At 32.3% G+C, this 14,502-nt stretch overlaps 2 protein-coding genes across 2 annotated transcripts; one reads left to right on the plus strand and one right to left on the minus strand.

Annotated features, from left to right (window-relative positions):
• The first annotated feature begins 2,991 nt into the window (after positions 1-2,991).
• Positions 2,992-6,585, plus strand: LOC133309463 (uncharacterized). Its single transcript, XM_061510245.1, has 8 exons — positions 2,992-3,163; positions 3,631-3,709; positions 3,878-4,073; positions 4,861-5,015; positions 5,264-5,407; positions 5,524-5,627; positions 5,805-5,958; positions 6,218-6,585. Exons 2-8 carry the CDS (start codon positions 3,638-3,640, stop codon positions 6,305-6,307), a joined length of 915 nt encoding a protein of 304 aa, XP_061366229.1. The 5' UTR covers positions 2,992-3,163; positions 3,631-3,637; the 3' UTR covers positions 6,308-6,585.
• Positions 6,586-7,728: 1,143 nt separating this feature from the next.
• On the minus strand, positions 7,729-12,431 carry LOC133309520 (aspartic proteinase-like). The gene is made up of 14 exons (XM_061510305.1): positions 12,311-12,431; positions 11,027-11,403; positions 10,889-10,949; positions 10,659-10,753; positions 10,458-10,570; positions 10,176-10,344; positions 10,040-10,079; positions 9,730-9,794; positions 9,537-9,650; positions 9,354-9,418; positions 8,814-8,967; positions 8,605-8,724; positions 8,188-8,276; positions 7,729-8,052 (listed from the first exon to the last, which is right to left on the minus strand). The coding sequence occupies exons 2-14, from the start codon at positions 11,384-11,386 to the stop codon at positions 7,968-7,970; spliced, it is 1,530 nt and encodes a 509-aa protein (XP_061366289.1). The 5' UTR covers positions 11,387-11,403; positions 12,311-12,431; the 3' UTR covers positions 7,729-7,967.
• Positions 12,432-14,502: the final 2,071 nt, after the last annotated feature.

Genomic DNA, 14,502 nt, shown 5'->3' on the forward strand with positions numbered 1-14,502 from the left:
GATTTCACTTCCAATCATCTGGTAAGATTTTCGGACTAGATGTTTAATATGAGTGATTAATATTAATCCAGCAAAGCTGAAGCAAGAGAAACAACTTTTTCATTTAACAAAATTATGAGCATTAACAAAATTACTCTATCAATTATTATTGTAACTTCTAAAAAAAAAAAAAAAAAAAAAAATTCCTCTCCAAAACTCCAAAATAAAGTAATATTTTAACCTTAATCATTCCACGTCTTTTTTAAACTAATACTATGAACCATTCCACCCTATTACATTCAAAACTAGCGGCAGAACTTTTACGCACCAATGCAGAGTTGTTCATTAACTACCAAACTGCTGTCACAAATGTTTCAACCTGTACCTTGCTTGCAAAAGGGATAAACAAAATCACGCTTAGTCATGAAAACGTTGAAGCACCTTATCTCACTGATTCTCTTTATTTAAGTCTCGGAGTAAAAAGAGTAACTTAGCAATGAATATTTTTTCTAATTACTCTGCCATGTTCTTTGTATTGGAAGAAATATTGATACTTTTAAAGACTAGATGCTGCACTAGATACATCAACAACCAATACAAACTATGAAATTAAAGAGTTATTCCATTAAACATTATTTATTGGGGTTCACAAATTATAATCTATGAAGATTATAGAGAAACAACAAAAAATAATAAAAAATAAAGAATAAAAAATTCTAGTGCTGGGGTTGAGCTTGACAGTGAATTTCAGAGTCAGAAACTCGCTTCTTGTATTGAGCAGCAATATAAGCTGTGGCTCTCATGTCAATGACAGGATCAGCTACACCCCAGCTACCTTTGTCCTCGTCACTAGGCCATACTTTGGTCACTGGCTTTGGCCCTTCTTCATAAGGGTTGTAATAATCACCTCCCCCTCTATTCTTCTTGTTAGATTTGAAAATGTTGAAAACAGATAAGAAAGAGGAAGATTTCCTTTGCCTGTTGTTGCCACCACCCATAGCTCTTGGTTATGAATATGAAAGACACTAGTAACTCTCTTTGGTTGATAAGAATTCTTCGAAGGAAATTGAAGAAGTTGTTAATTGTTATCTTGGGTTACATCTTGCAGGGTAGGTGTCTCAATTTATAGTACTAATCAACCTTTTTGTTAAACTGAGACATGACATGGGTGGAGAATCCGATTCAAATCATTGCTATGACCAATATTAATGGTTCAAAAAAACTGACATGGAACAGTAAACATTGTACCAACTTTCGGGAAAAAGGCACATTTTCTGTGGTCCGCTGGTTTCAGTCAATCATAGGGTTAATTGTTGGCTTAATTCCCCGTTTGATGATACTTTTCTCTCTTCTGTAATTTACCAATTAATTGAGCATTGATTGACAGCTATTGAAAATGTCACTTTTATTATTAACTAGATTCACCAAAGCAAATAGTTTTGTGATCATACTAGCTTTAACAAAACCGTCAATTTCTGTAAGGTCCAGATTGATGTGACAAAGTGGAAGATTCACTAGACATTAGTTTTAATTATAAGCTGAGAAGCACAATCCCATAGCCAGATATATATGAGAGCGTATAGATAATATGTAATTGTTAAATAATTAATATATAGTTGGAAATAAAAACAACTCATACATCAACATCATCAAACGAATTTTTAAGTGAGTTACTTGCTTAGGTTAATAATATGCCAGAAGAACAATATCTTTAGTGTTAAGAATAATAGTAATAATTACCCATTAAGTAGGTGAAGATTGAAGAAAGGTAGTCAAAAAGTAGCTTTGTTGATTTGGTTCATGCGCAACACAGGAGTGTGAGGTTTACGTGTTTCTGATATTTTTTAAAACAAAAGGAGAGTGAGAAAGTGAGTGAGTGAACTCTAGCCTCTAGGTGCTTCTAAACAAAGTTGATTCTCCATTTCTGCTACGCTATTCTCTTCAACCGTACAAAGTACTCAGTGGCTTTAAACCGGTGGCTGCCAGCTACGACTACAGGAGAAAGAAAGGTTCACGCTTATATATCCCAAATTCACAAAAATCACCATTACAAGTTTTAACGTATGCTCCCAAAATATCTGAGATTAACGGTAAATCAAGGATATTGCGCAAGTTTTGCATAATTCTGAAACAATTATGATAAATGAATATGATTTTGATCAATGATTGATGTGAAAAAAAATTATATTATCATTTAATTATATATTATTACATTGTTAGAGAATTTGATTTTTTAAGCAGTTGTTATATTAAAAAATTTGATAGATAATTATACAGTGATTCAGAATTTGAAATTGAGTGAAAAACTCTTCTCTAATTAGGAAAAAATGATTTTGATGAATGTTTTAATTTAATTTTAGTATAGTGTCGTCTGTCAATGTAAAAATCTTAACATTTATATTTTTTTTTGGAAATAACATTTATATTTAATTATGTGCTATCATATCATTTAATACGTTTGATATTTTGCATAATTGTAACGTAGACAAATTTATTAAATGATTTAACACCATTCTATTAAATATAAATGCATTTTTTTTACAACAACACTGGATGTAAAAAAACTGAAAATGGATCATCTCATATAAAAAAAATATCATGTAAGAAGATCACAAGGCAAATCAACGGTTATGACTTTGTAAATATTTATTATAATATTTTTTTCTCTTTTCATTTATTACCATTGATCCACACCTTTGTATGGTTATGAATCTTATGATTTTCCACATTACCATGTTATTTTTTGTTTTCACATGGATCTAAATCCAAATAAACTCTTCAATTTTTATAGAATATTCGCAGCAAAATTTATATGGGCTTCTTAATTCTTCAGCATAGCAAAATTTATATGGGCTTCTTGTTTTTCTGCACAGAACATGATCCATTTTTTGTAATTTTGTTTTAGGGAAAACCGTTGGCCCAAACAAGAAAAAGGATTTTAAGACCCAAATACATCAACCAAAATTGAATCGAACCAATCCTATCAATTTTATCCCCATCTTTCTATATTATTTTCTTTTTATTATAAAATTATTATTATTTCTTCTTTCTTTCAGATCCTGTTAGTTATTCCCTCATCACATCTCAATATCTCACGGCGAAGACCATGCGTTGAAATCTAACAGGGACGAGATCTAAGCTGCGTTGTTTTCCCAGAAATCAAGCTCCTTTTATTATCATCAAGGTTTTTTTACTTTCTCAGACTATAATTATTCCCTAATCCTTGTTTTAACCGTAGACTGTTTAAGCTAGGGTTTTCTGAATCTGATTCAATTTTTTCCCTTAAGGATTTCTTTGTTGGGTCTTGGTTAAATTTCAAAAGGTTTGTAAAAAAAATCATGTCTTTTCGAAGTGGGTAGGTTAGTTAATTGAATTCTATGTAAGTTGTGTTATCAGATTAACTTGTGTTATCAGATTACTTGTGTTATCCCTTTGGCAAATTTGATTAACTTGTGTTATCAGATTACTATGGAATAGTTTATCATCACGGCTGATCCTATATGTATCAATCAGTGTTGTGTTTATGTTGTATGCACCTTCACTTGGTTTTTTTGTCCCCTTTTTTGAAGCACCTGAATCGAATTAGTAAAGTATCCACTTCCTGATGAATATATGTTGACATCTTGTGTGTGCCTCTTATGACTTGGTTAGATACAGAATGGACTATCGATGGACCAATGGTAAGCAGGAAACTGGAGGGCGTGACAAGAGGCAACTTAAAAAGGAACAGGTAATAGATATATGTTTTTTGTACTTAAAGTGGAGTTCCTCTTATACTAGTTGAAGTCTTTAAAAGTTTAGCTTTTTTATACTGGTAAGATGATGATGTATGTAAGACATTGTGGATGTACAATTATTATTGTGATTTCCTATGTATTTAGATGAATTGCTTTTTCAGGCATATCAGGACTCCCGTACTGAGGATTTGTCAGAGGATTTTCGTTTGCCAATCCGCCACAGGCCAACAGAAAATGTTGATCTGGACAATGTAGAGCAAGCATCTCTGGACACACAGTTAACATCATCTAATATTGGCTTTAAGCTTCTCCAAAAGATGGGATGGAAAGGAAAGGGTCTTGGGAAGGATGAACAAGGTTTGTACTGTATTATCACTTTCTTCAATTTTCATCAATTTGTTTCTCTCTTCAATGAACACCAACATAATGCATTTAGCCATTGTTTTAGCTTCTGGTATGCTGCATGAGTTGTCACTGGCTCCTCTTGATTATCTCCTTCTTGCACCCCTCTTTTGTACCTCCTCCTTAGTGGTTTTACAACCTGCCTTGTTTTACTTCTGCTTTTTCCCTCTCTTCTCCTTTTCTAAGGAGTGGGTAGAAGCAAAGAAAAGCTACCAAACATGACTTCAATCTCATTATGATGCTAATAAGCTGGCAGGTTTTCTTCCTAGTCACGTATCGATGCGACATTAATACCTTATAAACATTTAAAATTTAGATTTCAAAGCATTCTGTTTTTGGTCTTTAGGGCTGCCACCTTCCATAGATCAATACCTTGTAGTTTGTTGTAAGCAATGACAAAGTTTATTGTTGTTTTTTGTTGTCTTGTTCCAATTGCCCTAGTAAATGCTCTGCAAAGTGCAAAGTAGCAGCACAAGCTTCTTTTTCTAGAATAGCTGTATTTTTTCTCTAGTTTACTGCTTGGTTACTTCATTTATTGAATCACCACTGTATTTGTGCTTACCTCATTGTAACAGGGCATTTTGGCAATTAGTTCATCTTCTTCTTCCTTTCTTTTAGTATTAATTTCATATCTTCCTAAACGTGGGATGCTTTTGTGGAAAGTGATTTGATTTTGGTGTTGTCCTTGACTTTAAATGCTTTATCTTGGTTTTTCAAATTGACCTTCTTGGCTTGTGTGCAGGAATTACTGAGCCAATAAAATCTGGGATTAGAGATCCAAGGTTGGGGGTCGGCAAACAAGAAGAAGATGATTTTTTCACTGCAGAAGAAAATATCCAGCGAAAAAAACTTGATGTTGAGTTGGAGGAGACAGAGGAACATGTGAAGAAGCGGGAGGTATGATTTAAAACTCCTTAGTAGTTGCTCTTAGTGCAAAAATGACATAGTAGTATTGAGGTTAATGTTTACATTTTCTCAAACCTGCACCTAGTAGCAGAAGGCAGCATATAGCATATATGCATGTCTTTTGACCGGATTGGTATGTCATAAGGAACCATCAACTTTGGAAGGTCTTGAGAATTTCCTGCAGTTTTTATTACCTGGTGGCTTCTTCTGCCTGCTTCGTGCACATTATGAAAATTCAGGTGGTAGCAGAACGTGAGCAAAAAATTCAAACTGAGGTGAAAGAAATTCGAAAGGTGTTTTATTGTGATCTCTGCAACAAGCAATACAAATTGGCAATGGAATTTGAAGCGCACCTGAGCTCTTATGATCACAATCACAGAAAGGTATACTATTTAACTAATATTAACTTGGTTCTGCATTTGTCAGCTTAAATCCTGAATTGGCTCAATTTTTATTTTTCTCCTAAGTCCTGATGTAAAATCCTCGATGTTAAATACAGCGTTTCAAACAAATGAAGGAAATGCATGGTAGTAGTAGTCGGGATGATAGGCAAAAGCGAGAACAGCAGCGCCAAGAGAGAGAAATGGCTAAGTTTGCTCAAATGTATCCTTTTGCTCTTATAGTGATGCACCTTTTATTTTTAATTGTAGTGTAATTTTTTTATTTTTTTGTGGGGAGGGGGGCGCTATTGGTGGGTGAGTTGGGAAGGAATCAATGTTGTAATTCTGACTGCTTTCCTCCCATGTCATGTTGGTTTTTGGATTCCTTAATGACAAGTAGTGCTGATGCTCAAAAGCAGCAACAGCTTCAACTGAAACAAGAGTCTGGATCTGCACCAGTTTCCTCTGAATCTAGAACTGCTACTGCACTTACAGATCAGGAGCAGCGAAATACTTTGAAGTTTGGGTTTTCTTCTAAAAGCAGTGCTTCCAAGGTACTTGTACACCTGATGTGAAGGTTGTGAAAAGAAGTTAGGGATTGTCATTATGTTACTTGGGAGTTGGGAATGCTTACATCTTTCTTAGACTTCCAGCATTTAGTACTTGATGTTATGTTTTTTTTAAATTCAAGTCTCAACAGTTTCAACCATGCGGATCTATTTAGTGTTGCTTTTGCATTCTTACGAAGTCCAGGTTTGTGCAAAAAATAGTTACATTCTAACACCTTTTCTATTTTTCCCCAATTTCTTGCAGAGCACGGTTGGTGTCAAGAAGCAAAATGTTGCAAAGAAGCAAAATGTTTCAGTGTCCTCTGTATTTAGCAACGATAGCGATGAAGAATAATGGAACGTTACTCTTGCAGCTCTGAATACAGCACGATGCCATATCTTCTGAGTGGTTTTTGTTTATTAGATGTTTTATTTGGTAATTTATTACCATGGTCAGTTTATATGTGGGGGGGTAAGAACATTTAGGAGTCAATGTTGATTTGGATGAGTATAAACTATTTGTTGGAAAAAAAATATTACCTGCTTATCGATGTGTGGCTATTATGCATATAAGGATTATGTTTACGTGAGTGACATGATAATGCTTGCCTCCATTAATATGATGCTCATATTACTGATTGTCAATCACAATGTAAATCCATTGGTGGCCAGAGGCAACTAGAAATGCTTCTGCTGAAACTCATTCTGGTAGCAGGAATATAGGGCCGTTTGAATTCTATTTTTAACAATTGATTAATTCAGAACAAAAAATGTTTTGTAACGTATATTTTGTAAAAGTAATTTTAAAATTAGCTTTTAGAATCAAATTTAGAGAAAAAAATAAATAAAAAACTTATTTGATAATGTCTGTTTTGTGAAAATTATTTGTAATTTTTTTAATTTTTTTTGTTGTGTTTTGATTTTTAATTTTTTTTTTAAAAAATGTAATATATCTATTTTATTGACTATTTTATAAAACAGTTTTAAGAATAAAAAAGATTAATATAATTATATTTTAATTGTTTTTGTTTTGTGTTTTGACACTTAAACTTTCAAAATAATATAGAAAATACTCATTTTATTAATTGTTCTATAAAATAATTTTAAGTACAAAAAAAAAAAAACAATCAAACAGATTTTATATTTTAATTTGTAACTTAAAAAAAAAATATTTATTTCGTTAATTACTTCACATATTTTTGTTTGTAAAAAAAAAAAAAAAAAACCCAATTAAGGTGTGTTTTTAAAAAATTAGGCAGCGAGCTTTTGCATTAATACTCACTGACAACATGGATCTAGATTTTTCGGCCAGGGTTTAATGAACTGAAACAGTATTGATGATTTTCCTATTCTAACGTAAAAAGAAGTCTGAAATGATAAATGTACAAATTCATATTTCAAAAAAAATTCACAGTTAAAAGGAACAGATGATGAAACCAAGTTCAAAAAAAAAAAAAAAAATAGGAATGGATGAAAAATTTTAGACTGAAAGTAAAGCATATTTTAGACAATAATTTAACTTTCGGGCAGTTATTTACAACTACTATTTCGCTCCTCACGGTAATCTTAAACCTGTTTTGAACCATTTTAAGATCGTATTTTTTTTATTTCTCCCTTTGTTCTTATGGCACACCATATTAATAGTGATTATTACAACTCATACATTGGCAACCAGCCAACCATCGCATTGTTATAGCACATTACTGGGTATCCTAATTTATAAGGTAAAAAAAAGTGTAGTATAAGGCTCAACACGGAATGAAATGAAAATGGTTCTCTCTTTTTTCGGTACACAAGAGGGGCTAGCCCCAATGAAAATGGTTCTTTCATGTAACAGCATACAATAATTCCAAGTAGATAGTTTCACGTCTTATGCTGCGTGTATTGCATAGATAAATAAATAACATTTGTGAATCCAGAAGGTGAACCTGAGCTATAGTAGAGTTACAACAGCTTATTTACAACACAAACAAAATTATTAAAATATTCCTAAAGATATTCCTCCAGAAGTGTACTTAGGCAGCCTCAGCAAAACCAAGTTGGAGATTTCCGTAGTCAAAGACAGTGTGATATGCCCTCATGAAAATATCGCCAAGAATCCTGCAGGCAGATAGTAGCATTAGAAAAAGGGACAAAGCTTAGAACACTGGATGTGATTCCCTTCATTCATGATTGTTCTGTACCATTCAAGTGTAATGATTTAAAATTGATAAATAATTTAAAACGGTAATATACCAGATTGGACCCCGCGGAGGAGGAATATCAAAAGCAATAAACCCACTAAGGCAGACTTCTGTAATGCCTTCTCCAGTTCTCAAAATATACTGAAAGCACAAAAAGCATTTTTTGAATCAAAACATAAATAACTGAAGAGTTAGCCTTAGTCTCTAGATGATAATTGATAACAGCATAACTTGTAGTTCAATTGGCTCTTCGGTTCTAGTATGTGCCCACATCTTTTGGAATGTTATTACTGTTAGCTTTTCTTTGAACTCCAATTCCATATTTTGACCTAGAAGTCAAAATATTCCTAAAGTTATGTAGGTACTTCCTTACACCCAATGTTCTTTTGACATTTGCAGTACATTTTTCAGAGAAAGTCGTCTACCGAAGATGCAATGTAATTTATTCATCTAAAGCTCAAACCCTAACCTGCTCTGGTGTGAGGACATAAGGTTTATCTCCAATAGTGAATGTAATGTTTGGCATCCGAGAAAGACTATTACAGCTTATCACTGATTCTCCAGATGGACTTGGCAGGCTCTCGCACAGCTGCAAATGAATCAAAACAAGTACTCACTACATGTCTACACCGTATAAATATAAACAACAACTTGAACAGGATAATTCAAAGGGCTTACTTGGTTCACATAGTTGAATACTTTATCCTTTGTTGCCTTTTGTTTTAGTTGATTCTGGATCCACAGAACAAGCATCTGACAAGAAGAACACAAAGGAGTATCTCTAGCTGATGACTCTCTCTGTTCCTTTTCAGTCACCATCTCAATCCCAGTGCTGCACAGTAATAGAATTCAAAGAAAATTTAGGAGTCCATTTCAGCCAAAATATTACAGCGCAGGAAAGGTAGATCAAGACCTATACTCTCAATTGGCAAAAGAATAAATTAATAAGCTAGTAATTACAAATATAATGGAGGTTCCTTGACAAATATTCTTTAAGAAAACTTCTCTTTTTTCTTTTTTCTTTTTGCTTATTAGCTTATGCTTGGAAATGATACTTCTAACTTTCTGACCTTTATACTCTGAAAGAATTATTAAGCATCCATTCAATATCTTCAAATTATTACCCAATTGACATGCAAAGAAACAAACATGGTGAAAAGGGCATAAAATAGAAGAAGAAAGTAAGACATTGATATATAAGATAAAAACATTCCTAACCTCTTAGATCCACCCCTTTTGCCAAGACATAAACCAACTTGTGAACATATGTCAGCAGGTTTTACCTGCAGATCAAGATGAAACTCATTTAGATCCAAAGAGAGGAGATGCAAATGGGAAAAGATCACGGGCCGCAAATCATGTTCAATACAAAAACTTCATGGAGAAGGTAGGAAAACATACCCCTGATACTAAGAGATCCCATATCAACTCTCCATATTGAGAAACGACTTCCTTACATTCTACACTCAGGACTCCTTCAGCTCCGATAGCATGGTTGATTTCAGCCACAACAGACTGAAATTAATTAACAGTCGTCAGAAATTATAAATGAAAATCTATAAGCAATTTTTTTTCATAATTATGGAGCACATACAGTTGGACCAGCAAGCAAAGACGTTCCTGAATCCACAATAGCAGCACATCCACCCTCACAAACACCTAAAAATAACACTGATATATTTCAGAATTGATGCAATTTGGAATCAAAGCGCATGATGTAAAGACACACTTTCTCAATAGATTGTATTTCTTTTAAATATACAGAAGTATGAGAGAGGGGAAAAATGCATTGCAGATTTGCTCCTTATACCATATTCCAAATCGTTTCAACTACACAACCACTCCCTTATATCTTAGTAAATCCCCAAAAGAGAAATTTCTTATTGTTGAGAAACAATAGTCACCTGTTGAGAGGCCTCCAATGAAAAAATCTCCCATTTCAATCTGAAAAAAGTAAATTTTCACGTTAAAACTTTTCTGGAGTGAACTATTACATATTTAAAAGGAATTTCTGATCAAACTAAATTTTGTTTTGCTAACCTGCCAGTAACCTTTTTTAGTAATTGGAACATAACTGTGTTTTCCTTTGAAGTGCTTTGGGTCAACACCACCAAAGACTAATTCCCCACCCTTTTTCGCTTTTGGATCCCCATTGAGCCAAAAAGAGAACACCTTTTCACCGATAAGATCTTGCTCCACCATATTGTACCTGTGATTTTATGATTGACCAGTAAAATAAAGGCACAGATAAGATTCACAATACTTCACTCTGACATGGAAATCAGTTTCAAAGGAAACAACAAAAGATAGGTCAAGACATACCATACTGGCACAGACTCTGCTACTGAGATCTCCTGAAATCCAAGCCCAAATATTCCATCAAACTTTGCTGCCAGAAAGGAAAGACTTCCTTCTCGAGTAGCCTCAATGAAATCCTACAGTTTACAATAATGACCTTTGTAAGTATTGCAAAAAATTTGTACAATCAATGTTGAAGTGGAAGCTCATAAATCAAGTACTCACCTGATGCTTGACAACAGCATTGCCAACTTTAACATTATCTTGACTGAAGAAACCAGATATTGATCCAGATCCATAACTTATTTTACATGATGTTCCTGATCAACAGTTGATAGGTGTAATTAAACTTCCATTAAATGGCATACATATATGGTACAAGAATCGTGTAATTTAATGCATACATCTATCACAGTACCGCTATAATAACATGAATAAGGAGAACCTGGCATTACCATTTTTGGTATATGTTTTGGATTTCTTTGACTTGTACCAATTATGGGTATAGCAGGCAAGCTGCAAGAGAAAACTAGTCAGTAGAATATGCTAATATATACATAGTTGTGGAGACACAAAAGTTAAGTTGAACTCACCGAGAAGTAGCACTTTGATGATGGAACCCAAAGGTTGGAGCTACCAGTATCAAATATGACAGTAAAGGTCTGTGGGGGTGTGCCAATTCCAATCTCACCAAAGTACTGAGCGTCCAAATAATTCTTCAAGGGTACTATATCTTCACCTTTTGACTTATCAATATTATATTGATCATGTGCACCCATCACTGGTCTTCCTGATCTTAAATCATCTCTTACCTTTCTAGCAGCATTAATACTCTCAAGATCTAAAGGTCTCTTCTTCAATCCAATTCTCACAATTCCAAAGGAGAAAGAAGGTAGAAGGGAACATGATAAAGCCCATAAACAGAAAGCCACAGCCAAATGCTTTTGCCCCATGGTCAAGGAAAGTATGTCTGAAAAGGTAATCCAAATATAAGTTGAGCTAGATACAGTCTTAATTTTACACAGAAGGCAAGTAACAATGGAACATGGAAGGAAATGGACAGTTCAGACACTAAACAAGAACTTATGACAGAAATAAATAAAAAGAAGATAATATAAAATTCTTTTCTGTGACTGTTTATTTGCGCAGGTATTAATTCCTCCTACCATCATATTCTTATCAAGGCTAAACGAGAAAATCTTTGGCGTCCTAGTAAGCTAGAATGAGATCTTCTAACAGCAATTTTTAATAATAACACCAAAAAATATAATTAAAAATAAAATAAAATAAAATCCAGCTAGCATATACCCTTTTCAGGTTTGGTCAACGAGACAGAAAGGAAATCCTATTGCTAAGATCTTCAACACAAAGCTTATAACCAACGTTAATTTCAGTTGATTTCTTTCTTTGTCCTCTAAGCAAGTTATTTTACACTTGTTTGACCAATAAATATAAAGGGTATGGCAAAAAACTAAAAAATCGAACAGAATAAGTTCAGTCTACTACTTTTACAATTTCATACAGATCCCTAATACCCATACGCCAAATATACGAAAGGATTCATCAAAATCAAAAAGAGAGAGAAAGGAGCTCCGAATACAGATAAACAGGACAGTTCAAATCCAGTGGAAAACTGAAGCGGCGAAATAGTTTATCATAGAAGAGGAAAAAAAAATCAACTGGGTCGAACTCACTATGTTTCAAGATCGAAATATAGAAAAACAAACTGAAACAAACAAAGCAAGTGACAGGTCAAATATAGTAAAAATAACAAGAAAAAGATGTTACTGGATAGAAACAAACAACTGGGTTGAACACAACACACTATGATGATCAAATGATTAAAAAAACTAAAATAACAAAATAGAAACTCAAACCTTTCTTAGCTTGAAGCTGCAACACAAAGCAGAAATGGAGATAACTCAGTTGGAAGGAATAATATAGGCAAACACACACACAAAAGTTGGGAAAGTCGTCTAACCAATAACGGATGTCCCATCACTCGTTGCTAACTTGTTTTGTCTGCAACCAAATTAATATTTATTATATATAATAAAAATATTTATTACGAAAATAATTTTATATTTTACATACATAATAATATATGAAATTTATATAAAAAAAATATGAATCTCACGCGTTAATTTTATGTATGAAAACAATAAAATTATCTGCGATGAAAAATATTAAATCCTAAAACGTAATTTGATTTTTGAAATATCTGCTTGCTAAACCAAACAATCGCATAGCTACGCTTCTTACTTTTTATCGTCCGTCACTAGGAAGTAATAACTACTAACCAGTCCATGACGTAAAAGTTAAAACAATCTTTTCTAAAACTTTATTCAGTATTAAATTTTTGTTGGGTACAAAGTATTAAAAATTTAACACTGTCAATGAATAGTATAGTATTACTTCTTTAGAAAAAAGTGTTTAAAATCTTTACTGTAAGAAAAAAAACCTTTTTGATTATTATAAAAATATGATATCTCATCATTTAATTTAATGAAATATAAAATAATGTTATATTATAATAGATCGAAATTCAATTCATATTCTTAACAATTAAAAAAAATACTGTTTTGTTATCAAAAAAAAAAATACTGTTTGAGTTATTCCCGCAGTGTTAACATTACATTTGATTATTTTATTTATTTATATGTAACTTACGTAGTAAAATGCTAGATTGATAAGTTCACATTGGGAGTGACGTTTGAATGAAAATGATAGAATTTTAATTATTATTTGATCCACCGTTGTTTGAAAACAAAAAAGAATTATTATTATCTATTCCAGGGTACAGAACAATGAACATTACAAATTTAAGTGATAAAAATGATAGGATGGAAAGCATTTATAAATTTCTATTTCATAATAACCATTTTGAATGGGATGTTATCGGGTTTTTTTATGGAAATATCATTTCTCTCATTATATGAGATCATTTAATTTATGCAACACACAAAAAAAAAAAAAATTCTTTCTTTCTCTTTTCTCTTTTTAACGAGTCTCATATATATTTTTAAATTACATTAAATAATTTATGGAAACAATATCCCCTTGTTTTATTCGCAAATGAAACACGAATAGAACTTGCAACTTGCAAGTAGTTGTCGGGTCTCGTTTCGTAGCAACGTTATGATTTAAGAAGAATATATGGAGATATAATGTTCTTAAATGTTCCGTGAGGTTGAGAAAGGGCATCAATTTAATTTATTTAATTTTGTTTAAGCATTACGCAACCGAAGCTTTTTTATGCTTCATTTTAAACTTGAACTAAAATTATTTGGGGGAAATAATGTGATTAAAATATTCCGCCAGCTGGAGAAGTTGGCGTGGGTTTTAGACGAATGACAACTACTACTACAGATAAGGATACATGTGGACACATCCAGCAAATTTCAAAATATTGATTAAAATTTCATTTAAACTCTATGTCTCATCTATATTAAAATTTCACAATATATTTAATACATTAAGAATTTAAATAATATAAAATATTTATTTTCTTAAGTAATTAACAATTTTAATAAAGAATATTAAAATTTTCGTAATTAATGCCTTTTAAAAGACTTGTTAACAGGACCCATTAAAATATCATAATATATGATATTTTATTGAATTATTCTAATGTGTTCAACATACAAGTTTTATGACAAATATATGTCTTACGATTTATCATTTTAATGAAAATTATTAGACGAATATATTAAATCGTTTAATTACTTTCACCTATTTTTTATTTTGAATTAACGAATTTTTTTATAATAGTTAAATTAGTTTTGAAATTTAAATTTAAAATTGTATCATTATCGGTTGAATTATTATTATTTAATTATTATACCCTTTCATAAAGTACACTATCATTCAAATCCTGTAAGGAAACTGCCTGGAACTTTCTCATAATACTTTTATGGTTTTCTTTTTTTCTTTTTCGTTTTTCTGGTTTTGGCTGAAATTTTGTTATTCTTTTCATGATCCAATTATACAAAGAGACTGAGTGGTTCACTTGACTTCCCAGTTCCCATTGCAATATTATTGGGCATCATAATGGGCTTCTCGTTCAAAA

This window comes from Gastrolobium bilobum, unplaced genomic scaffold, assembly GCF_033153095.1.
Source record: "Gastrolobium bilobum isolate Gb01-03AN ecotype WA unplaced genomic scaffold, APGP_CSIRO_Gbil_v1 utg2122, whole genome shotgun sequence".
Taxonomy (NCBI): Eukaryota; Viridiplantae; Streptophyta; class Magnoliopsida; order Fabales; family Fabaceae; genus Gastrolobium; species Gastrolobium bilobum.